General features: G+C 40.4%; 1 protein-coding gene across 1 annotated transcript in view; it reads left to right on the plus strand.

Annotated features, from left to right (window-relative positions):
• adamts16 (ADAM metallopeptidase with thrombospondin type 1 motif, 16) overlaps positions 1-26055 on the plus strand; it is a 51482-nt gene that overhangs the window by 19029 nt on the left and 6398 nt on the right. The window contains exons 6-18 of the mRNA XM_010757039.3: positions 113-196; positions 1069-1228; positions 2916-3021; positions 3533-3670; positions 7707-7860; positions 10974-11069; positions 14163-14311; positions 15934-16106; positions 16212-16342; positions 16684-16807; positions 17032-17276; positions 17402-17537; positions 18840-18966. Of these exons, the coding sequence (XP_010755341.3) occupies positions 113-196; positions 1069-1228; positions 2916-3021; positions 3533-3670; positions 7707-7860; positions 10974-11069; positions 14163-14311; positions 15934-16106; positions 16212-16342; positions 16684-16807; positions 17032-17276; positions 17402-17537; positions 18840-18966 (1823 nt within the window). The remainder of the gene's footprint in view (positions 1-112; positions 197-1068; positions 1229-2915; positions 3022-3532; positions 3671-7706; positions 7861-10973; positions 11070-14162; positions 14312-15933; positions 16107-16211; positions 16343-16683; positions 16808-17031; positions 17277-17401; positions 17538-18839; positions 18967-26055) is intronic.

A 26055-nucleotide genomic window follows, 5' to 3' on the forward strand; every position in this document is an offset into this window, starting at 1 on the left:
TTAAAAGACAGTGCTTAAGTCTCATATGAGCTTCAGTTGAACTTTAGGAAGAGAAAATTACAGTGACCAATAACTCTTTCAACTCTTCAACATTTCTTTGTGTGCCTTCTAGGTCTCCAGTCTCTTCAAAGACGGCACGATAGGAGGGAACATCAACATAGTGATAGTGGGCCTCGTGCTTCTGGATGAAGAGCAGGTGAGCATCTCAAAGCCTGTAAGCATTATCAGAAATCTGCCTTCTCAAACAGCACACACAGAGATTGATGGCTGCATTTTAAAATGGGTTATGGGATTATAAACATCATCGAGTTTCAGACAAGAAGAAAATTGTAAAACGCAAAAAACGCTGAAACACAGATCATTTGTTTGTTTATTTGTTTTCATGCCTGAAGGTCTAAATCTCTTCGGTCTCTCAGAGATTTTCCCGGGGTTGCCCTAAGTACTAAGGACTTTTACAGTGCTTAATTATAGGGTATACATTTCCTTGGATCTCTGCCAGATTTAGGAGGGAAATTCTTGCAGAGCGAAGGAGATTGAAGGACAGCTTGAGTAAAAGAGAGAGAGAGAGAGAGGGGGGCAGAAGCAGAAAGAAACAGGTGGGGTACTGTCAGAGAGAAAGAGTCAAGCAGGCCATGGAGAAAGGATTCTGGTTTCCATCCACCTGTGATGTTAATAGATTTCAATCTTCCTTAAAAGGCAATTATCCTCAGTGTGAGGAATGCCAAAAATGACAAAAATGTCCCAAACATTTGTCTTTCCAGCAGCAACACTTATATTAACAATGTCCCTCTCATGCTGCCTTGAACATACATGTATTTAAAGATCTTGGCAATTGATTATAAAGACCAGGCAATGATCTGCCAATCAAAAGATAGTAACACATGTAATAGCATTGCCTGTTTTCATGAGGGGGTGGTTTCATGGATTTGTATCTAAGTAGAGGCAATGGGGAAGGCAACGTCACTGTTCTCATTTAAATCCATAGAACACACAAACTACTTACAGCTTCCTTCTTCAAAGACAATAAGCTCTCTCTTTCTGCCAACTTGTATCTGCTTTATCTCACAGGATGGTTTGGTGATCAGCCACCATGCAGACCACACACTGAACAGCTTTTGCCACTGGCAGTCAACCCTGGGAGGCAGAGAGGGCCGACACCATGACCACGCCATCCTCCTCACAGGACTTGACATCTGCTCTTGGAAGAATGAACCCTGTGACACTCTTGGTACATCTTCAACATTAAGATGTAGATTCAGTTATAAAATGCCTGAAAGGACAAAAGGAAATAATGACGTAAATGTTAAAATAATGACGAATGAGAAAGTGAGAGAAGTTCTCATTTTGAAATTTCAGGATTGCTGTCATGTTTCCTTCCTGCTCATAGTACAAATGTGTACGTCTTTCCTTTTGTCTGTCTACCTCTGGGAAGGTGTCATTGTCCTCTGTCACACGGTATGACTGAGGGTAACGTCAGCCAAACCAGGTGTTGAAAGGTCTGCAGCTTTCAGCTCTTTTTCAGCCCCACAGTATTGCACACTGTACATAGTTATTTGGAAAATATGAAGGTTTAACAGATAAAAAGAAAAATCATGATTGTAATGAGATGGAATAGCAAAATGTATGTATAGCTGTGCATAGCATATAGATCTATAGAAAAGAACACATATATTCTCAGAAGAATATTAGCTGTAGGTTCAGAAAATGATAATGCTCGTTATGTTTTCACTTAAATCACAGAACATTTAAAAAAATACAGATAAAGCTATGCTCACACACAAACTTAGTCATCATGAGCGTACACCAACTAAGAACAGCTTGTTTGTGGTAATGACCATGCCAATGCATTGTTGTCTTCTGCACTGTGAGAAAAAACTTCCGTTGTGTGTCCCAGCGAAACACATAGCGGCACACACTCAAACACATGTGTAAGAACAAACACACACTATCTTCAAACCCCAGACTGAAGTTGTGACTTCAAAGTGTTGAGGCTAGCATTAGCCCTAATCGCTGCTATGAAAGCCCAAGGTTCAAAGGTGTGTGTGACTGTGTGCAGTCAAAAAAGAGTTAGTTCTGACTTATTCCCAATAGTGCAAGGCATAATTACCATTAGTGCTACCAGTCAGTATAACACAGTTTATTTGCATTACAGTTACAGCCCTGCCCCTCAATGTTTTCTTACATATTGCCAAAGCAGTGTATAATATCAATGATCTATCTCTTTGACACGAAAAAGGAACAAAATGGCAGTTCTCACAGTCAAGCTTACATTTAATATCATTATTCACATTAGTTATATACATGAGAACATTACTTCAGGGGTTTTTTGCACTCTATGGGCGAATGACTTAGAGCCATAAAATAACAAAACACAAGGCTAAATTCTCCCTGAGACACTGAGACAAAAACATTAAGAGAAGTCCCTGTGGGTATTATCTGTTTTGATTCAGAGCCAGGGATGGTGTGTGTGTGTGAGAGAAAGAGAGAGAGTAGGAGAGAGCTGAATAGTAAAATGGACTTTAATAGAGAATGAGAGATATGAGAACGAAGTGGAAGAATGTTTTAAAGTGAAGTGAAAGGTAGCAGGGGGATCTGGGAATGTTCCCACAGAATCCCATATTTTAACATATGGACGGGGTTTAACCCAGATATGGTGTGTTAGGTTTCTTATGCACGCAGTCCACAACATGCTCAGACTAGGGAGAGTTTTCTGCTTTCCATCAGAGAAAATCCTCTTAGCTTTGTACTGATAATGCACTACAAGGTAAAAAGCCCAATCTTTCTTAAGTATGAGTAAATGACTACTGTCAAGCTAGTAGTCATCGTAATCAGGTAATTGCAGTTTGTTTTGGAGTTACAAGTGATGAATGAATAATTTAACTGTGATATGAAAACCTGTATCAATTCTTTTGCAGGTTTTGCTCCAATCAGTGGAATGTGCAGCAAGTACCGGAGCTGTACCATTAATGAGGACACAGGCTTGGGTCTGGCATTCACTATCGCCCATGAATCTGGACACAAGTAAGGGTTTCCATCCCTCCCAGGAACATATGATGACAAAAAAACAAAGTGCTGAAAATTGTCTGGTGGCTAACTTGTCTGGTGGCTGACTTAAGGCGTCGGCCATGAACCACAACATCCCCAGTTCATGCCTGGCCAGGGGCCTTTGTTGCATGTCTTCCCCCAATATCTAATTTGCTGTCATCTCTGTACTGTTGGCTACCTATTAAATGCATAAAATGCCCTAAAAAAAGGATGTGCCTGTTGAAAATGTATGATGTGTTTAGTAGCTGCCATGATAAGTGATCCAGAAGAAGAATAACAAATGCTGCATTCTTCTAACAGAAATTTTAGATGTGACATTTAACAATAGACAGCAGAAGGATGTTTTCAAGCCTTTTTTTTAAATCTCCATGTCTCCAAATGTTCATAAGCTGATGATGGTTGGTATCCATAGTACTGCAATGTTGTGGTTTCTGTTTACTCTCTCTTGCTACAAACACATTTGCATGGCTCTTTTTTTATTCCCCAGTTTTGGAATGGTCCATGATGGTGAAGGGAACGTTTGTAAGAAGTCAGAGGGCAACATCATGTCACCCACATTGGCCGGCCACAATGGAGTCTTCTCCTGGTCTGCTTGCAGCCGCCAGTACCTCAGCCGCTTCCTCAAGTAAGCAGTCATATTATTTTATTACAGCTATGCTTTTGTTGGGGTGAACAATGCTAAAGGATTGATTTAAGACACACTTATTGTTGATAGTGACATTTATGGGTATCACTGCTTGAAGAGTCCTATTAAGTATTTTAAAACAGAAGAGCTACATCACATCCATATGGCATATTGCTGAGTAATGAGCAAATCCCCATGCCAGCTTTTGTTAAGTGCTCATGCAACAAAGACATAAAGCACTGTATCAGTTTATAAAATAGAATTATTTAAGCAAAACCTCCCCTGGCAATAGCCACTTTTAAAATGCATTGTGTTTATATTATTCAACATGTGTTACTGATAGATGAACATGTGTTGTAGAAAACACATGTCAGCAGCAGATATATCAGTTACAACTGCTGCTCTGATCCAAAGAGTGTTGAGTGAAAAACGGCTCTTATGTTTTAACTATTACTGGACTTGCCTTATTTTGCAAAATAGGCCTACTGTACGTACACGTGTGAGAGGCTGAAATATAGAGCTGACACAGCAGCAAAGTTAAATGATATGCTGCTGTTGTTTTGCAGACTGCATACTGTATGTCTTACTGCAGCTACACGTGAGTGAACGTGTGCAAGGGAGAAAGTTGTGTTTGTGCAACAACTGCATTCTCATGCATACAGCCCTCTCCCTATTCAAGCGAAAAAAAACAAGCATCACAAAAGTAGCGTCCATGTGTCTGGCTGTGTTTCTATGTGTCTGTGCATGAGCATGTGCGTGTGTGCTTGAAACCAGATAACCCAGAGCCAGTACCCTCCACTAAATTTACCAGTGTGTTAACTGAACTGTCAGGTCTCCCCTCTCAGAGTGGTGGAGACAGACAGTGTATTTCCTCGCTGAGTTATTAGAGCTGGGGTGACCTCACCCTTGTTAGGCCTGTCAGCCTTATATTAAACTCCCATCACCCCCAGAGGCCTTGTGGAGGGGATCTCTGCGCCACTGAAAGAACCAGGGGTCGTCTTCCTGTATAATCACCAAATGATAAAGATGGTGAAATGCTGTATGTTTTCCTAATTGCAATCAACAGAATGTTATGATATTTAAATGTTTTTGGCTAAATGTGTCTTGTTGAGTTAAACGTGACTCCTAAATGTCTCTACCTTCATCTGTTCAGGAGGGGAGTGTTGTGTCAGCCAACAGAGTTTGCATCACTCGCACTCCAAATCTGCCTCTCCTCAGTCGGCTATGACAAAGAGCTCTGCCAACACTGTGTGTATTGTCAGATGCTTTATCTGAGCTCTTTGTCATGCTTAAAATGGATGGACAGATTTCATGGCAGGGGAAGCAAAGGTCACTTGAAGTTTTTGTGTGTACGTATGAGAGCTGGTGAAACCCATTAAAAAGTCAGTGATACATGAAAGTTACAAGATTCTCTTAAAGGCCTATCAGACATACCACAAAGGACACAGTTTGGCCTATTGATCACCTGATGACATACAAGGAAACATCGCTGTGTCTCTTGTCTCATGACATTTTGGGAAATGTTGTTTGCTCTCTTGCCGAGAGTTAGATGAAAAGATTGATACCACTGACAAACAGAGATGTATAGTAACGAAGTGGAACTACTTAAGTACAGTACTTAAGTACTAAAATGCAGTATCTGTACTTTTTTGAAGTATTATTTTTTTCCCCAACTTCCACTTTTACTGCACTACATATTTTTGATGAATTTAATACTTTTACTCCGATACATTTTTCATGTGCTGAATCGTTACTCGTTGCTATTGTAGCGTCCAGCCGGACACGTGATGAATGACGAGGCGATATTGAACAAACCTGCATTTATTGCTGAACGCTTTGGTTACAGGACTCGGTGACTGTCGGCCGTAACCAGGCCAAAAAACCAACATAACAGTCCCGGTCTCACACATCAACCTCGCTCGTGCACCGTACGTCATACACCTGACTCACCCAGGTGCGCTCTCTCACCTGCTCCCCCGCCCCCCTCGCTCTCGCATTCATTCAGACGCATTCACAGACCATGGGAAATCACAGAACTCTACCATGAACATTGTAACACTGTAACATTAGAAGTTGTGCCTTAATAAATATTTGAAATAATATAAACAACAGTACTTGTACTTGTACTTTTACTTGTACTTTTACTTTCAGTACTTGAGTAGCAATTTTTTACATACTTCTACTTGCAATACTTAAGTACAAAACATTTTGAATACTTTAGTACTTTTACTTAAGTATGGTGTTTAAAGAACACTTCAACTTCTACTCAAGTCAGTTTTTTGATATAGCACTTGTACTTCTACTCCACTCCTTTACTCCAGTACTTTATACATCTCTACTGACAAATATGTAGCTGGAGCAGGTTAGCTTAGCTTAGCATAAAGACTGGAAACCTGAAAGCCTAAAATGAAAAGTTGCCTGGCTAGTTGCCAGGAAATTATTGGTTCAAGCCAGGAAATAGTCTGGGCTACGTCCACCATAAGTGATTAATTGTTGTTGACACTTAAGGTTTTTGTATGGATTTGTGCAGAAATGAGATATAATGTGCTAATCAGTGAGCTTTTGACACGCTGATTTTTCTTACCTTTGGACTCAGCCAGGCTAGCTGTTTCCTCCTGTCTTTATGTTAAGCTGTGTTAACCAGCTGCTGGCTCTGACTGCACGTTTATTAGAGACTTGAGTGGCATTGTTCTTCCTGTCTAACTCTTTGCAACTCTTTGGTAAAGCGCTGAATATTTTGTCAGAGATGTTTATTCAAATCAGTTTTTGAAGCTGCAGTTTTGTGATGCTAAGCAAATATTTTGGCAGAGTGGATGCCTTTCAGGTGAGGATCCCCATGTGACCGTGACTGTTCCTCTTGCCACGTAACATAATTTTGTTGTCTTTGTGTTTGATGTACCCACAAACCACGGTGAATATAAAATGAACTTTTGTCAGAAAGAGGAAAGTCATGAGATCTGCAGAGAATCCTAGAACAGAATGGGATCATTTCTCATTTATCTTATTTATTTATTAAGTTATTTTTCCCAATCTGATTATAATCTCTTGGAGTACAGTGCTTACGGCTTAAATTTGGAAAACATTTTTGCCCAAAGCCTTGTGGAGGTGCCATCTGTGAGTACAAAAAGTTAGCTACACTGGGCTTGTAATTTTATCTGTGAGTCTGCTCGCATTCATATCTGGCCCACGGTCCTTACTTGTGTGCATGCTGATGTGTGTACACTGTAAATGTAATGTATTTTTCAGAAACCTTATTATGTCAGTATTGTAGAATATCAGAATATTGATCTTGCAGAACAGCTATTGTTCTCTGTAGTGGCATAGGACCCATAAAGCCATAGAAGAACTCTCACACAGAGACACACAGACACAGACACACATACAGTATACTCTGCTAAAGCAATCAGGACCACTCACTAGCACAATGAACCCTTCCAGCATATTTTGCCTTTTCATGCTCTTTCCACCATATTTTTGTATTATATTCCCCTGACTGCAGTGTATAAGCTGTAAAACATCTCTGTATAGTAACCAGTGATATCAGTTAACATTGGAAACCCCCCTGCTGGTGTTAGTACATGAGTGATATGGGCAAGGATTTTTTATGTCTGTCATAATTGAGTGTCTGATGCATTAAAACCACTACTCCCAGGGTTTGAGTTTGGCAACTTGTTATGTCTCCATGGTGACACTTTATGGTACTCTCCAAAGTGGGAAACAATGGAACATCGAGGACTGATGCTCTCTGCTCTCTATATTTAGAAGCTACCTTACCTTTATAAAGCATGAATCACGCGTCTGTTTGACTGTTTATGTCTGCATGCAGGTTGTATATCACCAAATTTGTGTAAAGATTAATGATTAATGCTTCCCTTTCCTCTTTTATTCCCTACTTTCCTTTTTTTCTCCCATCCTCTGCTGACCTATTCCCCCCCACTCCCCTCTTTATCTCCCACTTTTCTTCTCATCTTATCTCTTCTTACCTTTACCTACTTTTCCATTGCTTTCTCCTTTATTCTTCGCTCCTCTCCTACAGCTCCGCCCAGGCTCTGTGCTTATCAGATGAACCCAAAGCAGTTAAGGAGTATCGGTACCCTGAGAAGCTGCCTGGCGAGCTGTACGATGCCGACACACAGTGTAAATGGCAATTTGGGGAGAAGGCCAAACTCTGCACCCTCGACTTTAAGAAGGTAAAATTGATTTAGACTTATTGCATGCAAATTTTTAAATGATCCCGTGCCATGCTGTAATTCCCTCAGGGGTCTACCCACTCAAACATGAGTGCTTAATTAGTTTAAAACAATGTGGTGGCAATTGCATATTAGGAAAAACAGGGGAAAGACATTGACAGTGAAATGATCGTGAGATGGGGGGAATGAGGTAGAGGAAAAATGGAAGATTAAAGGAAAAAGGAAGGAAGAGGGAAACTGATTAGGGTTGCATGCCCTTGCATGCATACACACACACACACACACACATGCATACTGAACACTGTCGTTCTCATACACACACACACACACACACACACACACACACACACACAAAATAAACAGTGAGAGTTATAATGCTGCCCATAAAATACTCACAGGGATGGATGACTAAATATACACTGGAGTCTTGCCAATGGGAATCTCTCCTTGTTGCTCTCCCATTGTCTCATTACTGCTGATGTTACTGTCTGAGATACTCTTCCGGAGCCCAGATGGGGTTTACATTACTTCAGTGTTTAATGGCACAGTAAAGGTGTTTTAAATCATTGGTGTGCTTGTATCTAGATTGGAGATCTTCATGGGTCCAAATATGGTAAGTCACTTAAACCTCACCTGAAGATGCACCTGCCCTTCCAAATAAAAGAGTCACAGAGGTCTTAGAATCTAGTATAGTAAAATTCTACTACTAAGGATAGTAAAATCACAAAGTCAGGTTTAGATTACCAAAAGCAGCCATCTTTTCGCCCACTGTCAATGTTCGGAATGGCTCCAGCCCCCTCCCTTCAAGATAAGTGGGTACAGCTCATGCATGGACAGATGGATTAATATGAATACAATTTTACCTAATCTTGGTGTTGTATTTATAGAGTGGTTGTGTGTCCGTATATATGTTCAATGTTTATGTTTATTATGCTAATGTAGAGTGTATTCTTGGATCAGTTTTCATTTAATAATCTCATTATCAAACTGAATTGGAGGCTGGAGGTGGGTGTGGGATAATAATAAAGCCCTGTGCAATCTTTGATACAATATTATGATTTTTATATATTGTGTTTTTAAGTACCAAAAACACCTTAATATAGCTTTATATCTGTAGGAGCTGTAAGAAGAACATGGTTATATCTTGCATTTTGTCTCAATGTTAATGAGCTTCTCTTCTGCAATGCAATTCAGACCACAGTACTCTGTATGCAGGCCTTCTGTGTTTAAGTAATTAATTGTAATCAAGTAAATCTGTCTGGGATTTATTGTGTACTCCACTTTCTTATGCATTTTAAAGTATGTATTTGAATAATGTTTCAACCAGCCTTGTTTCTATAGCACCTGAAAGGGACACACTAGTCAACATTTTCTTGATTAAGTGCCTTGTGACTACTGAATATGCACCAGAGATTACAATGGGAAAACAGCCTTGTTCCACAAAGTAAAGCTTTAATTCAAAGTTAATGTGCCGGACATTATTAGTTCTCACTGTTTTAAAGCATCAACACTTGAGATGGGATACAAATTTAATGTTTCTTCATGCAGTCAGTGAATTACGGTTAAAGTTGTTGACATCTCCCGCTGAATGGTTTGGAGTATAAGACATGACTGGCAGCAAGTTTTTTCCTCTTCTTCCATGATTCCTTTTGAGGTCTACTGCTTTATTGAAGACCATGATGGAAAAACAGAGTTGGAAAGAGGATTCAGAACGCCACAGAGTTTATTAGCTGGATTTGAAACCGTCATATCAGCATACGGTATCCTCTTTAGTCTCATCTAAACATCGAAACATCTATGCATTATTGCAGGCGTATATGTGATATATGCTATGATATTTGAGCATTGCTCCCTAGTGGTTTTGTTTTTGCTCATGCACCTGGTAGCAGCAAGGTGCACAGACCTCAAAAAATCCCCCAGCAGCCGTCACGCTCACCATCTTTCCAGACACTTGTTACTCATAAAAATAAAAAATAAAACAGTACAAGTATCAGCCTCAGCGGTGCAATCCATCGTGTAATGAATTCATATTTTATGAAACTTTTTGGCAGACATTGTCAAGATAAGGAACCAGATGATATTCTCAATGGTGCATGTGGTTTGATAGAGCTGGGTTACCCTAGCAAAAAAGAAAATAATATGTTTGGGTGTTTTTTTTTCCATTTTTCTCTCTTTAACTCATGCCTTTGTCTCACTCTGTCCATCGTCTCTTTCTGTCTTTTCCTTCCATCACTCACTTACTCTTTTGCCTCTCTCACTCTGTCTCTCTCTGCCATTTTTACTGCTACAAAAAGCCTAAGCAAGCAAAACAGCTGGACAAATAGGCCTTGGGATGAATTCCATGGTGGCTCTTGGCAGCAGCAAACTGAAGGCCGAGGTGTCTGTCAGCATCTGCACTGAGTTGTCTAAATCTGATATAGTCATTCAGATAGTAATAGAGTGAACATGCTAAAAAGTAGCAGGCCATGTTTCTCAGGCAATGTGATCAGGGAAACCACCCTCTGCTCCCATCTGAAACTTTCAGACCACTGCAGAGAATCACACTCATGACATCATGTACGTTTGGTAAGGTACTTGTGCCTTTTTTAATGCACATTATTGCTCTTTGTGCTAATGTTCATATCCTGTGCGTGTCCTTTTTCTGACTGTGAGCTGTAGGATCACAGCTTTTTTCATTGAATTCTTTCATCATTCTGCTGCACAGACAATGGGTGTGTGTTCATATTATCATTGATGCATTGCAATGCCTGTGGGATAATGCCGTACAACAGTTGGACCAAATTGCATGTAGGCTATTTTTCTTCTTTTTTTTCTAAAATGTTGTTATCCTAGCTACTGAAGCATAAATATTTTGGAGATACAAGGTTGCTGCACACAGATAGCTTGCCAGAAGACAATCTTGATTTCAACAAGTTTCCATCACCATGTTTTAATAGCTCTCTTGTGGCAAAATAACAATGTTACTATAATTTATTGTCTTTCTCATTGCTAGTTTTGTTTATAACTGTTGTGGGAGAGAAACTGATCATGCCCACTTCTGAAAATCTCGAGCACGATAACATGTAGTAGTGCTGTGTAACTTACTCTTTGATTCTCTCTCATATTTTTTCCAGGATATCTGCAAGGCTCTGTGGTGCCACCGTGTTGGGAGGAAGTGTGAGACCAAGTTCATGCCAGCTGCTGAAGGCTCTGCCTGTGGCCCTGATATGGTGATTTAACACGTGTTTGTGTGTGTGTGTGTGTGTGTGTGTGTGTGTGTGTGTGTGTGTGTGTGTGTGTGTGTGTGTGTGTGTGCGTGTGGGTGTGTGTAGCTCAAGAGTGGCAACACATGACTGGCATGGGAACCCATTCACTTCTATTGGACTGTTTCATCCATAACCTTTGAGGCAATTCATGTGGTCATACCAATTTCCAGCGGCCCACAGGAACATAGATAAATCTTTTTTTTGGTTGTCATTAATCACATGCAAAAAAGTGCCATCCATTCAGGTGGTAAAGTTTCCCTTTAATCATAGCATTGGGTAAAAAGATAACGTCTGTTCCTTTTTTAGCCAAAGCAGCCAAAACGACGCCCTTGATAAAACTTTGTGTTGTTTTGTCAAATGAGGACAACATGTGGTTTTTTGACTTGTTTTTTCTTTTTTTCTTTTTCTTTTTTTACTTGACTGTTGCTAGTACACTGCTCCATGGCAACATCTTACCAAATAAATCCACAAATGAAAGGCACCAAGCAAGAGCTTCTTGCAAACATTTCTTTGCAGTTTTGGTGAAAATATGCCCTCCAACAGAACACAATCATAACAATAACATTGTAGATGACAGCTCTCTGATTCCCTGCATAGAACAGAATAAGCTGTGCAATACCAATAAAATAAGTGAATTCAATTTGTGGATTTTCTTTTTAAGGCATTAGTTGGCTCAGCCATTTATTTTTTCAGTCTCCTCCTTAGTATTGTCAACTGTGTGACATTTAGTATAAAAGGCATAGAGCTTGTAAAGAGAGTCTCACGCATAGATTCCTTCTCCAGGGGATACCACAGACCTCTGAGTGAGTAAATTTCACTAGACAAAGAGTGATAGTATTTTACAAGGTGACAGGCTAAATTGATAGAGATACTATTATAAAAGTGACATTTATTGGATGTTTCAGTGTTATATAGTGCTGATACTCCAACTCGATTTTGCAATGTCAAGACAAAGAGGCTTGAACTGAGTGACACTGCACTTTTAACAGCATCTTTTTACACACCAATTTGTGTCCCAGTGCAGACCAATAAATTAACTTGCAAGAGAAGAGTTTGGATTGACTTCATTGTGTTTTAAATTTGGGTTCATTTGAGTGCATTGCCAATAAAATCTCTCTTTTTGATAGAGGTACCACACTCTCCCTCCATTATTTTTACCTCAGGGAGCAGCTGCAATTGGTTTGTTGCTGATGTGGCAAAAATATGCCATTGGGGTTCAGGCCAAAAAGCAATCTGTGCTCTTTATTTATTTTTTGTTTCTTTCTTTCTTCTTTCAAGATGATTCTCCCCCAAGGCTCGCTCTCTCTTACCCTCAGTCCCCTGACAGCCCCTCATGGACATTTGCTTCTCAATATATTGAACTTGATGGTTTAATCCCACCCTCTCCCTCCACGGGACAATTAACCGAACACAAACAATGACAAGCTCACTTAGGAATCCGTGGCACTCAGCCGCTGGGGGAAAACTGAGGGAAAATCAGCTGTTCTAGTTCTTAGTCAAGGACCACGAGATTGTTAGGGTGTGTGTGTGTGTGTGTGTGTGTGTGTGTGTGTGTGTGTGTCTGTGGGCTCATGTGCAACCATGAACACACTGTGAGTAAGAGAACAGCTGAATATATGCCCCCCTATCAATACTAATGCCTGGGTGGGTTGTTTTTGCACTCTGTGTGTGTGCCTGCAAAGGTTCTTGAGATCACTCCAAGGCGAGCAGTTGAGTATAATGTTACTGATGTCATCTTGACATGTACAAATCCAGTACAGTCCTGTGCCAGGAAACAGCTTGTGACATAATGTTGCTTTAAGTGAGTCTAGATTTCGCAGAGTATTCTCACATTACATGAAGGGATTTTGAGTGAAGTACTGCTCATTTTGGAACATGTCACTGGTTGGTTGGTTAATGACTCAGCATTTTTTTAGGCACATGCAGTAAATAAATTGATTCAGGAGTATGAGGCATGTGTGTCCTGTAGCATATCCATCATCTCATATTCACATAACTTGCCATTTCGTTAAATATTCACTTTTCTGCTATGCCTGTTTGCCTCATGGAACACATTTGGCAATGTTCACGTTTGGAAAGCCACTTGGTCAGGGTGGCCCCTGTGCAGAGGAGTGGTGTTATCTGAGGAGGTAATTATGAACCCCAATGAAGCTCCTCTAGGTTTAAAAAGAAGCAGCTGGTGACTTCATGTGTGTAAATGGCTTTCTCCAAGAGGAAAAGTTAGCAAGAACCAAAATGTGAAGGGAATTTTTGGGAGATCATGGGAAAAACCATAGAAAATGCATTGTAAAAATCTATCTGTTTAAGTTCATTTCTGTGAAAAACTAGGTAGACACATATAAATACTCATCAGCAAGTTACAAAAAGGCTGATACTCCACCCTCATAATGGATCTGCACTGGAAAGAAATTTACTAGAGTCCCTTGGCAGATTTATTCTTTTTCTTCAGAATTAAAATTGTTTAAAAATGTGTTTTTTAGCAGTGATGAAACATGAGGATATTGATTTGTGAATAGTTGGCAACAGTACCTCAACCTGTTTCATGTTTTTGTAGATAAATGTTTACTTTAGGATCGTCTAAAAAGAAAAAAAAATCAAAGGCTAAATGCAGTATAGGGTGACATGAAATATAAATGTGTTCAAAACAATGGTAAGTGTATTATTTCACTGTAGGAGAATATCCTTGTCAGGTATGAGACAGTTTTTCCACATTTCAGTTGTGTTTGGCTTCGCTCTGTTAATTCTAGCTGATGACAGCTCAAGGTAGAGACTGTCCAAAAAGCAGCACCACTGAAGTTTCACTGATAGATTGTGAGTGTCTAACCAGGACCTAGACAACGACCTTTTTGACAGCAGTTAAACCTTAAAGCTATATCTTACAGAACTCATGGTTTGACAGACAGTCATCATAAAGAAGATAAAGGGCACGGTCTGCTGGAAAGTCTGTAGGCCTATGTTTTTGACACTTTTATGACACTTTGCTTTTTGCCGGCGTGCGCCTCCCTTCCCCTGCCTCCCCCTCATAATTCCTCTCTCTCTCTCCCTCTCTTACTCCAGTGGTGTCGTAGGGGCCAGTGTGTGAAACAAGGTGACGAGGGCCCGAGGCCTCAGCATGGCCTGTGGTCAGAGTGGTCGTCCTGGTCTGCATGCTCACGAAGCTGTGAGAGTGGAGTCACCTATCGAGAGAGGCAATGCAACAACCCCAGGTATAAGATACACACAGTCTCAAACAAACAACTACAACGGTGTAACAGTTAACTCAGCTTTCCTCTTCATTGTGCATTTCAGTGCATTTACCAAACAAATGTAAACCTTTAAAGCTCTTGCCAAGCTCATGATGTTCAAATCATGTAGTCCAAGAGGTCTACTACTGTAACTACAATGTTGCATACATTAGCAAAACTCACATCAGAAATTGTAATTCTGTTAAAAGATTTACACAAGAAGTGACCATGTTTTGTTTGTTTAACTCGAGCCCAAAAGTATATTAAGACACGTGACTAAAATAGTGAAGATCACTCACATGTATGTGTCGCTTCATCACTTATCTGTTCACTTAGTCCCCTACTCATCAGTCACTCAGGATTATTTGCACTGTCAGTCAGTAAGGGGGCCCCATCCCAAATGCCTGGCCTCCTCTTTATCATACCATGCCAAGATCATGACAAGTGGCGGGTTAAATTAGACAGAGAGGGAGGAGGAAGGAAAGATGGTGGTGGTGGGTAAGGAAGACAAAGACAGGCAGTGGGAGAGAGAGAGGAAGGCAGTGGGAAAGCGGGGTGGAGGGGGGGGGGTTGGAGAGATGACAGAGAAGGGATTTAAAAAGGGAAAGATGAATGGAGAGATATAAAGAAAGAGAATCTGAGTGCGAGAGAGAGATAAGTGACAATGTGATTGGAGGGCTTATAGAAGGTTTAATTGTCCCGCTGAAGGAATTTCAAGAAACGTAGCCTGGGGATATACACCTGTGATTGGAGAAGCCTTCACAAAGGCACACTCATACACAGCCAGATATACAGGCAAGCATACTCACAAAGAATGAAATTCTTTTTTTTTATATATATAATTTAACACACTTTTGCTCACTCGGATCAAATGCAACAAATGTGTTTTTCTTAAGTGTTACATGTCATCACTCACTCGCACAACACACACCCTTTCAGTCTAAGGCCAAGCATCTAGCTTCAAATATTGATGCACTGCACATTTTCTTTTTCAGTATAACCAGGACTATTTGAACATTTTTAGAAATATTTTTTTAAGTGAGTACTGACAGTCAAGTTATGTATGTGTAGAATTTAGAACACATTAAGCAGTGTCAAATATGAGAGGTCATTACAGAGCGATAACTCCTAACTTACTACTAATCAGTGTAATCTGTGAGCCTCATAACTAATAAACACACACTAATGAAAATTGTGAAACAACAAAGCTTTGCTAAACGTAACCTCTACTGAGATTTTATTCAAATCAAACCATATATTACCTCTCTGACTTCAACAGGGTCAAAACTCAACACCTAGAATGTGAATAGTTCACTAACGCAAAAACTCTGCACAGCCTCATTTCCAATAAAAGAGGATGGAACGCAGGCAGAAATTATGCTTAAATGTAGTTTGGACCGCTATAAGAACACACGATGAGGGATTGCAACCTACTATGACGGTTAATTTTGTTCATAAGGACCAAGGCTACTAATGTGTGCATTGACAGCAAGATAGACCAACCAGTTCATATAGTAAGTGGAACACTACAGGGACTAAGCACACACAATTCTATACTGAAGAAGCTTTGTTTTAATGACCTATTTTTCAATTCTTCTCTGTAGACCTGCATATGGAGGAAAGTTCTGTGAGGGTTCCTCCAGGTCATACAAACTTTGTAACACTGAGGATTGTCCCCTCAACACCACTGACTACAGAGCACAGCAGTGTGCAGAGTTCAACAGCAAACAGTTCAGAGGATGGTACTACACCTGGAGGCCATATACTCGAGTTGATGGTGAGACAATTGTTGCACTCGAGAACTTTATGGGAAAGCTTTTACCAGCCAGCCATGTCATGGTTGTAAACATTTTGCCCCCGTGGTTCTTTCCTTTCTTTCCAGATCAAGATGTATGTAAGCTGTACTGCTTTGCTGAAGGCTATGATTTCTTCTTTGCCCTAGCTAGCAAAGTTAAGGATGGGACTCTCTGCTCACAGGACAGTTCTAACGTCTGTATTGACGGACTGTGTGAGGTAATACTTTTAAGACAGTACCATGGGTTGATTGAAGCATGCTTTCAAAGCATCTGGAGTTCGTGCTAGATTTTTTGAAGATAGTATCATGTGCAAAAGTCCTTGAAGTTAAGCTATAAATTTTGAGAGTGGAGCTGTAGAGAACATCAAGAGACACCCTTGCTGTGCTGTTTCACAACTTTAAATGTCATGCAGAAGGAAATGTTGACCTGTCACCACATGTGGGATAAATGATGGGAGTTTGCAACTGTTGGAATTTATTTCATAGTGAGATGAAATGCTGCATTTTATGTAAGTAATCTACTTTTTTTGTCAAAATCAATGACGTTTTTCTCCCGCAGAGAGTGGGCTGTGACCGTGTTTTGGGCTCCACAGCTGTGCCTGATGCTTGTGGGGTGTGTAAAGGAGACAACTCCACCTGCAAGATCTACAAAGGATTGTACAGCAAGCAGCATTATACTAACCGTAAGTCAGAGAGGTTGATTGGAGTTGGTTGGTTGGTTTTATTGGCTTTGGTGAGTTTATTTAAAAGCTTGATTTGTTTATCCTTTTATCCCTTCTTTCTTTTCCTGCCCTTTTATCAGTTTATAGTTTATACAGAGCTCCAATTTTTTTTATTTTTATCTATGATTGTGATTTTTGTGACTTTTTAGCTTGGTGCTTCTTTAAAGTTTCGTACTCTTTCTCAGAGTACTATGGGGTGGTAACCATCCCGGCAGGGGCTCGGAGTATCCGTGTGATGGAACTGAATACATCCAGCTCCTACCTGGCTGTCAGGGACACCCAGAGACACTATTACCTGAACGGACACTGGACGGTAGACTGGCCAGGCAGACACCCCATCGCTGGAGCCATTTTTGAGTACAAGAGACCCTACAACAGACCAGAGAGCCTCATAGCAACTGGCCCCATCAATGAGACACTGGTCATAGAGGTAAAGGAACAGTGGGTAGTTAGTTTTCCCATCTTTCATTCCTCTATGACCTTTGTAATTAGTTGCATACAGTGTTTGTGCTACTTTTCCTTCTCATTATTCTTACCACATCTTTTCTCTTGTAGATATTGTTGCAGGGCTGGAACCCAGGTGTACGTTGGGAATACACTCTGAAGAAAGCTGATGAGAAAAGGCATCACATCAAACACAATTATACATGGGCCATCATACGCTCTCAGTGTTCAGCAACTTGTGCCGGAGGTGAGTGTTAATATGAATGACTAAACGGATTTTCTAGTTAAAAGGGAAGATCACCTTCAGATCTTCAATCTGGGCTGGCATCTAAAGCTCAGCCTGACCTCTGATCTATAATAAGGCCTTTAGCTGCAGGTTAAATGGAGAGGCAGCGTTCCCATCATTACTGAGGGGACATTAGTAGCTCTTCTTTAGGACTGGTGGGACCTCCTCCTGTCCTACTGGAGACCTGCTATTAAATGCACACACACACACACACACACACACACACACACACACACACAAACAGATACGCTAAAAAAAAGCAAGCACACATGCATGACTTTGACCAGTGGCCTTTGTCCCACAGGAGGACTAGTATTAAACTAGCACACACACAAATGAAAGGACCTGGCATGGTGATTCGAGGCTGGAGATCAGTCTACAATGGTGTATATGTGTTCATCTTTTGTGTGTGCGTGTGTTTACTCATACACGTTTTTTGCAAGTGCATATATGTGCATGGGTGTAAACAAAGCCCCACAGTGTAGAGTTAATATTGATTGACACTGCAGGTTAAAGTTCCCCACCCTGATCTGTTGCGGCCCACCCTAAGCCTCTTTGTGTCCTGATTGTAGGCCATGATGGGGTGGGGGTCATTTGCTTTATTAAAGAGTGTGACTGACTAACTGACCTGTATGAGTTGAGATGTGCAGATTGACCATGCCTAAGGCCAAATACCAATAAAGGGATCTGTGAAACTGGGATTCAAGTTTCACATGAATCAAACAACACTATCAGGGGTGCAGTTGTGCCAAAAAAAAAAAAACAGATTTTTATAAGCCTCTAACTTTAACAGTTAAAAAGTTCACACACATGTTTAAATATTCATCAAAATATGTTTCTAATAAATACATAGTAATAAGGTGTTGCTTACACGTTATGAAACAGGTGTCACATATTGCAGGTATATTATGTGCAAACATTTGATAGCATCCTGACAAGCACCTTGAAGCACGGTGACTTAAATAACAAAGCTGTATCGTTCTAAGTTCCAGAAAGAATCTGTTGAACTACCGTTTCCAAGTTCAAGAATGAACTTTGAAGCTCAATAACACTGGTGTTTTATACATCTGTGCCAAGAATCATAATGCCCCCTCCTTAACTACTTGTTTTTAATCCATCACTGTAAATATGAGCCTGCAGTTTTGTTTTACTGATATTTTATAGTCACCAAGAGACACACTGAGTAGAGCATGACTCAAAATGAAAATGATATTCTGTTTTAATGATGATGTGCCTGAACATAGTGATATGTAACCAATACAGGCCAGATGAACACCAAGTCAGCATGCTACAAAGACTTGAGAGTGCAGGTGAATACATCCTACTGCAATCCCAGATCAAGACCAGCTACTGGACTGATGCCCTGCAACACCCAACCATGTCCTGCCAGGTGAGACACTCTGTTCCTTCATTTGTCAGTCATAGTTAGCAAATGCATCTGCTAGGTAACTCGAGTTTTGCTGCAGCATTAATGGTACTCCATTGAGATTTGTTTTGTTTTTAGCCATGCTAGCAATGATTTTCAATGACTGTATTCCCATAGAATTTGGTACGGACATTAATAGTCCCCAGAAGATAAACATCTGCTAACTTTGGTGATCCTGTACTGTGTGTTGAGTGCTAATCTGTAATGTTAACATGCCAACACGCTGACCTAAGAAGGCAAACTTAGAAACATTACCTACCTACATATACCTGGTTAACATCAGTTTGTTAACATTGCCATTGTTACTATACTAATATGAGCATTTAGCACTGTGCCAGTACAGCCTCACAGAGCAGCTAGAATGGTTGTAGACTCTCGTTGTTAGGTTTAGGGTTTCTGGGATTTAAATATCACAGCTCATTGAACTCAAACATTTATATTGTCACTGATAATCTGTGGGTTCAGACTTTTGTGAATGACCTCATAAATATATCCACACTTAGCTAACTGATTCTCAATCTGGACATCATTAAAAAATAGTATTTGAATGCTGCAGACATTTCCTCATATTTTCCTGATACGTACTTTTGGATGGAAAAATAGGTACTTGGCCCTTCTATATTTCAATCAATTGAAATCAAATAATTTTCAGTCAATTATCCAGTTGTTCAATTGGTGCCATGGAAGGTCTTTTTACTCTATTGTAGGCTATGCGACAGCCAAAAACATTGTTGGCTGTAACTAGCTCAACATTCTGTACATGCGTGTTCATGTTTGGAACTTGAGGAGGCAGATTTCAGGGCCACCAGTCAAATGGGTTGATGTAGTTATTCGAGCTCTGGAGCTTGTGAACGACATATTAAGTAGTATCTCTATTTTTGTGGTAATATCCTTTTTTTGTGTTTTCTTTCTGTATCTCTCATCCTACTTCACCATTTGGGTTCAGTCTTTTGTGATCCCTACCCCCTGTCCTTTTCACCTTCCTCCTCCCTTCCTCCTCCCTATTACTGCCATGTGTTACTGGTCTACAACACCTACACATCTGTTCTGTAAGTTCTTGACATGCAGTGTCAGAAAGAGCTGTTTATTGGTTGAGTCAACTCTTCCAAACTTCCCACACTATCTCCTCATAATAAAGTGAATCAAGGGTGTCAGGCAGCACCAACTGTATTCTCCACCCTTTCCCAGTAAAGCACCTGTTCTATGATGATGACATTTTCCTTGCAAACAAGTAATGAAAAATAACTTACATTTTGGCTAAAACATGTGTGTGAGACACAGGGAAGTTCCTCTGGATATGTTGTTTGTGTCTTCATCCAGTTCAGTATGAATCCTCACCAACTGTCAGGAATGGTTAGCTTCTGTGTTTGTTTAAAGCAGCAAGCCAAGGACTTGTAAACCTTCTCACATGTAGCATCACCGTGGGACCCAAACTCAGAACAAAACACTAGATCTCCAGCCATGTCAGGCACGCAGTAGATACATCACTTTTGAACGTGTAGTTTAAGAAACACTGCTCTATGCAAAATGCACTGCCAGCTTAATTGATCTGGCACATTGGTTCATCCAAACCCTGCTGAAGTTTTTTCCCTATATGTGCACCAGAAACAAGCTCAAGATGAATTTCCTGTTGTGCAGTTGGGAAATGTTATCATACATTGAGGTTCACTTCCAGGTTGTTGCCAAAGGGGCTTTTCTTGATCTTGGAAAATGTCACTGCTGTCTCTTAGAGTGGCACTAGCAGATTTTCTATGATGTATGATGATACCGGGCAGAAAGAGTGGAAGCGAGACCCACTAATGGTTCTGTGGTTTCAGGGTGTGGTTCTGTGGGATTTTGGCTCAGCTCAGTTGGTTCGGTCACTGTCTATACTCCTGACACACAGGGCCAAGTCAGAGGATCAAAGATCAGTCAACGTGGTCCAGTGCTGTGGACATCATAGGGAGTGGTGCGCACGTTGACAGACAGGACATGTACGAATGCACATATACACACATAAAGACACACACAGGGGAAATGTTCCTCCCTTGTCTGTCCTGCTCTGGACAGTGTCATGAAGGGTAAAGCTCTGGCCAGAAAACAAATCAGTGGAAGACACTCCTGGGATAACACTGGTTGTTAATGAGAGGGGAACTTGAGATTTAAATTTGGATTTTTTGGATTGCCATAAAGCACTGAGAAATATTTACACAATAGTATGAAAGAGACAAATTATTGATCTGAGATTTTTTGAGCGTAGACCATATAATACAACATTTACAACAAGTTATTGGCCACAGAACCTCTAAATACCAATCAAATCTGTGTAGTGACAAACAGAGATGCAGTGTGTCGTTCCAACAGCAGCTGTTGCTGATGTATTACTTCCCCCGAGTGCATTTTCTGCATGTGTAGTTGGAGTAATCATATCTAAGGTATCACGCAGACCTGATCTCTTGGGCCTATGTAAGTCCTGTAAGAGAACAGTACAAAAAAAGATGCACAACGAGTAACTTTTCCCATGGTTATGTGTGCTAATACAGAGGCTAACAGAGTATCTACACAGGAGGTATAGTGTGAGCAGCATATTAGCAGGGCAAAAAGTCAACATCCTTCAATGTCAGTCATGGAAAGTTCATGAAAAGCACTGTTATTGTAGTGTAGAGATACTTAGTCCTAGTATAAAAAGTATGATAACGCAAAATTTATAGGACTGTTATTTCATTCTAATGCGACGCTTCTTGGCTGCTAAGCTTACATGCTTGGACAAACGAGACAAGAGTTTAGATTTATGCTTTAGTGTTTCTATCAGTATGAGGAAAAGCCTCTAGGATGAGGACTAACCAATGTGTTTGGCAGACATAACACTATCATGGATAACAGTTTGGCTGGGATTGTTTGAGGATATCCCCAAATGTAATAAAGACAGAGCTGCTCATGTTAGCCTACACTCCACACAGCGTCCACAAGTGATGTGCTGTTGTGAATGGCGAACAACATAGTAGTATAATGTAATATAACATTCTCCCTGGCCTTTGATGTACACTGAGTGGAGTTAGTACCATAAGTCATTTAGCAACACATGCAGATGTTTGCAGCGGGAGAAAAATACATCAGCATCTGTCTTACTACAGGTCTATGCAAACTGCTTCAACATGTGAAGAAATCCAAAGTAACAGGCCTGCCATGCCAAGTTACAAATCCTAAGCTATAACTGCATAATCCATGTAAAAAGGGAGGGGTTTATCCAACACTTTGTTTGAAAAAATAATATATAATTGTTTATATGGTTATCTCCCCTGTGCTTGCGCTAGTTCACTGTCAGCAATTATTAGCCAAGCACAAAATTCAGTACGGCCGATGGGCATCCATGCGCCTCTACCAGGATTACCGCTGCACAGATAAAACAGGACAGTTACAATGTAGTAGATGCCTGTCTCCCAGGGAATAACAAGAGCATTTATCTGGTCACTTTTGACAGCTGCTGTTGAGGCGTCAATTCCTCTGTGCCTCTATTCTGAGTATTCCCATGTACACTCTTAGCAATGGTCTGAAATATCAGCCAAATTCTTGCAAATGAAGTGGACACTGCTGACAAGTTGTGCCTTGATTTATGAGCAGAGAGGGGTTTGGCTGAAACACTGACCTCATCTTGGTCAGTGTTGCATGTGCATGTCCAAAAAAACTTTGTTGTCAAATGTCCCAATGTGACTTTGTCCCATGCATGTAAAAAACTGTTTTGTTATACTTTGGCCAAGCTAAGTCTTTTGAAATGTGATTAGAACTCTCATTATTTCTCGATATTAAAAGGCCATGTCAGAGATGGGCCTGTTGCATCTTTCTTTCTGGACAACATTGCCTCTATTGCTATGAGTCACTTTCTATTAGAGTGTTTGCTAAATGTCTAAATTATAACCAGAAACAATAATGTAATGATTGTGTGTGGAGATCCTGTGGTTTTGTTGCATCAGTTGTGTGTGCTTATATGCATATTACGTATAGATGAAATTATATACAGGATACATGCAGTCATGATGATGGTGTATGATGATGCTGTTGTTGCTGCGATCATGCTGCCAAGAGCAGAATGACAGGCCATCAGCTGCTGTCTGGCACACACACACACACACATAGAGAAGGAAGACAGGGCAGGGAAGTAGAGAAATGGTGGTGGTGTCTGATTACCGGGAAGCCCACGCCCACCCAAATTCTCTCACCCTCTCATCAAGACTCTCAAGGAACAATTTTAAGTGTCTCTGCTACACCCCACCCAGTGAACACTGCAGCCCGAAGCCGAAAACTACAAGAAAATATGTTACAATAACATTGACGCACGCATCTCTTTCTCCCTCTCTTTTGTTCTTTGAAATCTGCCCTCTTTTTTTATGAAGTCATCTTTTTCTTAATCTAATGGAACAACACCTGCTGAAAAAAACTGCTGTTTCAGAAAGATTTTCTCTGGGGCTGAGTATCATACAGGGCACCAATATTATGTAATCGGCACTGAAATCATGGAACCCCAGCTACGTTACCATTTATCTCATGTTTTATAGTAACCAACAGCTGTTCTAAAGGGGATTTTTCCTCTGTGTCAGTGCCTTAATATTTCCTTCTTGCTCACTTTGTGTATGTCTCCGTTTTGGAACAGGTATCCTAGGAAAAATCCTGCATGATGACAACAGAGCAGTCTCATATTCACTGACATAAACTAGTGATTGTGTTGACAGAAAATATATATATAAAGTCCCCAGTAAAGGAAGCCATGTCCTCCAGAGCTTTGTTAGGTCAGACATTTTAAGTAATAGTGGCATGTTTGTGGTTCATGGTGTCATCATGTGCAATAATGTGCTGTGCAGTATATTATGTAGTCATCCCTGCTTTGTTTTCACTCTTAGATTCAAGACAAACTGGTACAGTTGATCACAGTGCACCACTGCCAGCTTTACAGATTACTCCCACCCAGGATTAAAACTGCACTCATAGAGTTGTGAGTCCAGCAAATGTTATGTTAGGATGGCTACCACTGTACTCCACCTACAGCCTGCATTATTAGCTGTAGGGCTGCATTGTGGTAATTACTGTCACTAAGATCGGAAAAGAAAACACATTTAACCTAATAGAAAGCTTCAGCACTGATGAAATGCTGCTTTATATAAATATATAATCTCTATAGTCAGAAGGTCAACATTTATGTATGATAAAATATCAACACAAGGTCCAACTTACTATTTCCGAAGCTTTCAACTCCATCTTGTGGCCTCACTCAGCAGAGTTAACATGTTAATAGATAAATATATATATATATCAACAGTAGGTAAACATACTGCAACATGTAAGTATGTCACAAATATTGGAAAAACACAACAATTGCCAAAAGAGTCATTGTTAATGTTTTAGTTCCAGCTGTGCTTTTCCTGCTATGATGGGTCAAATTGTCCATGAAAAAGGTCTGTGAATATGACTCATATGACTCATCAAGGTTTACAGATTAGCAAAAGGAAAGAGCACATAGGCATATAAAGCACACAGACCCTGGGAACAACCTTTCACACAAAAGAAAAGAAAAACTGGTGATGCTCATGAAGCAAATAGTTGCCATATGTAAAATTCTGAGGCATTTTACGTATAAATCTAATGTTTTTAAATTGCTTTTCCACAACTGTCCGTTGCCTACAGCTGCCTGTGACCTGATTCATATGTAATGGACTTGGGACTCATTTTCTAGGAATATCCAAAGGATGTGATGTCTTCTCCCTCCACATCCATACAGTGTTAATGGGGTACAAAAGTAGCTAATGTTACTTTGTTGGCTGGCATATCAGTGGCGGATACATGCAGTGCCACCAGGTTTCAGCTTGCTGGTTCACCTTAACACCTTATCAGATAACATGATCTATGATACCTCTGTGTATTATGAGAAACAAGTTGATTTTAGCCAACAATAATAATTATAATTCTATTAAACAAAGGTGCATAATTATCAACAGACAGAGACCATTTTCACATGAAATAGTAGGCTGAACACATGGGCCGATTAGCTATGTCACCATGGACCCTCTGGTGCCCCCTGGGGTGCCCCTCCAGTGGAGAAAACATAATGAAGTAGAGGATTTTTTTACTTACCGTGGTCAACAGAAACCAAAAACAAAATTTCCATGAAACATGAACATTACTCGTCTTGTTCTATCAATCAAATGTAATTTATCAGTACTAGTTTTCTAGAGCTTGTTACAGGTTTGATAAATATGCAATCAATTTACCAGTCGATGCAGCGCATGGCATTTTTTTTGGCCTCCAAAGGGGTCATGACAAAAAAAGTTTGTCATGTCCTGTAGGAATAAAATACTACACTGGTAAAGATGTTTAGATATAGAGAGAGTGTTAATAATCATTTAAAGCACTCTAAAAATGAAACATGACTCACTGATGTTTGTCAAAATCAGATAACACAAGGGGACATATTAGTATACATTTATACAGCCAGAACCATATTCATGTAGTGTATTATGTTTCTGTGTCATGCTTATGGTGGAAAATGTAATTATGTGCCTGGTGGTGGTAAATGGATTGTAGCACAGTCAGGAAATTGAACATACATCAGGGCGGACATGAGTAACCTCTTGCTCACAGTGTTTGTGTGTGTTTGTGCCAACAGGCCAAACAATTGAATCTTTATCTGCACATTTACAGTGTGTGATCACTCTAGCATTATCTAGTAGCCAGAGACAGTGACTGTTTCAGTTCCAGCTTTCAGTCAGTACTTAACTGCTTACTCATCCCTGAGGATACTGTAGGTACAACAGATGCTTCATTTCCCCCTCAACCTATACATACACACACACACACACACACACACACAGACACACACACCGCTTGTCTCCAAGTGTTGCAGCCATTTTTGCATGGGGCACGGCCTCTGTCTGTCTCACTGTCTGCCTCTGTTTCCCTCTGTCTCTCTCTCGCACACACAGAGGCATGGGTGAAGCCTTTGAGGTCAGTTGTGAGACATTTCTGCCTCACCTCTCACCCGTCCGCGCACACTCACACACACTTCACAGAGGGTTCTTACTTATA

Source organism: Larimichthys crocea, chromosome XIII (genome assembly GCF_000972845.2).
Source record: "Larimichthys crocea isolate SSNF chromosome XIII, L_crocea_2.0, whole genome shotgun sequence".
Classification (NCBI taxonomy): domain Eukaryota; kingdom Metazoa; phylum Chordata; class Actinopteri; family Sciaenidae; genus Larimichthys; species Larimichthys crocea.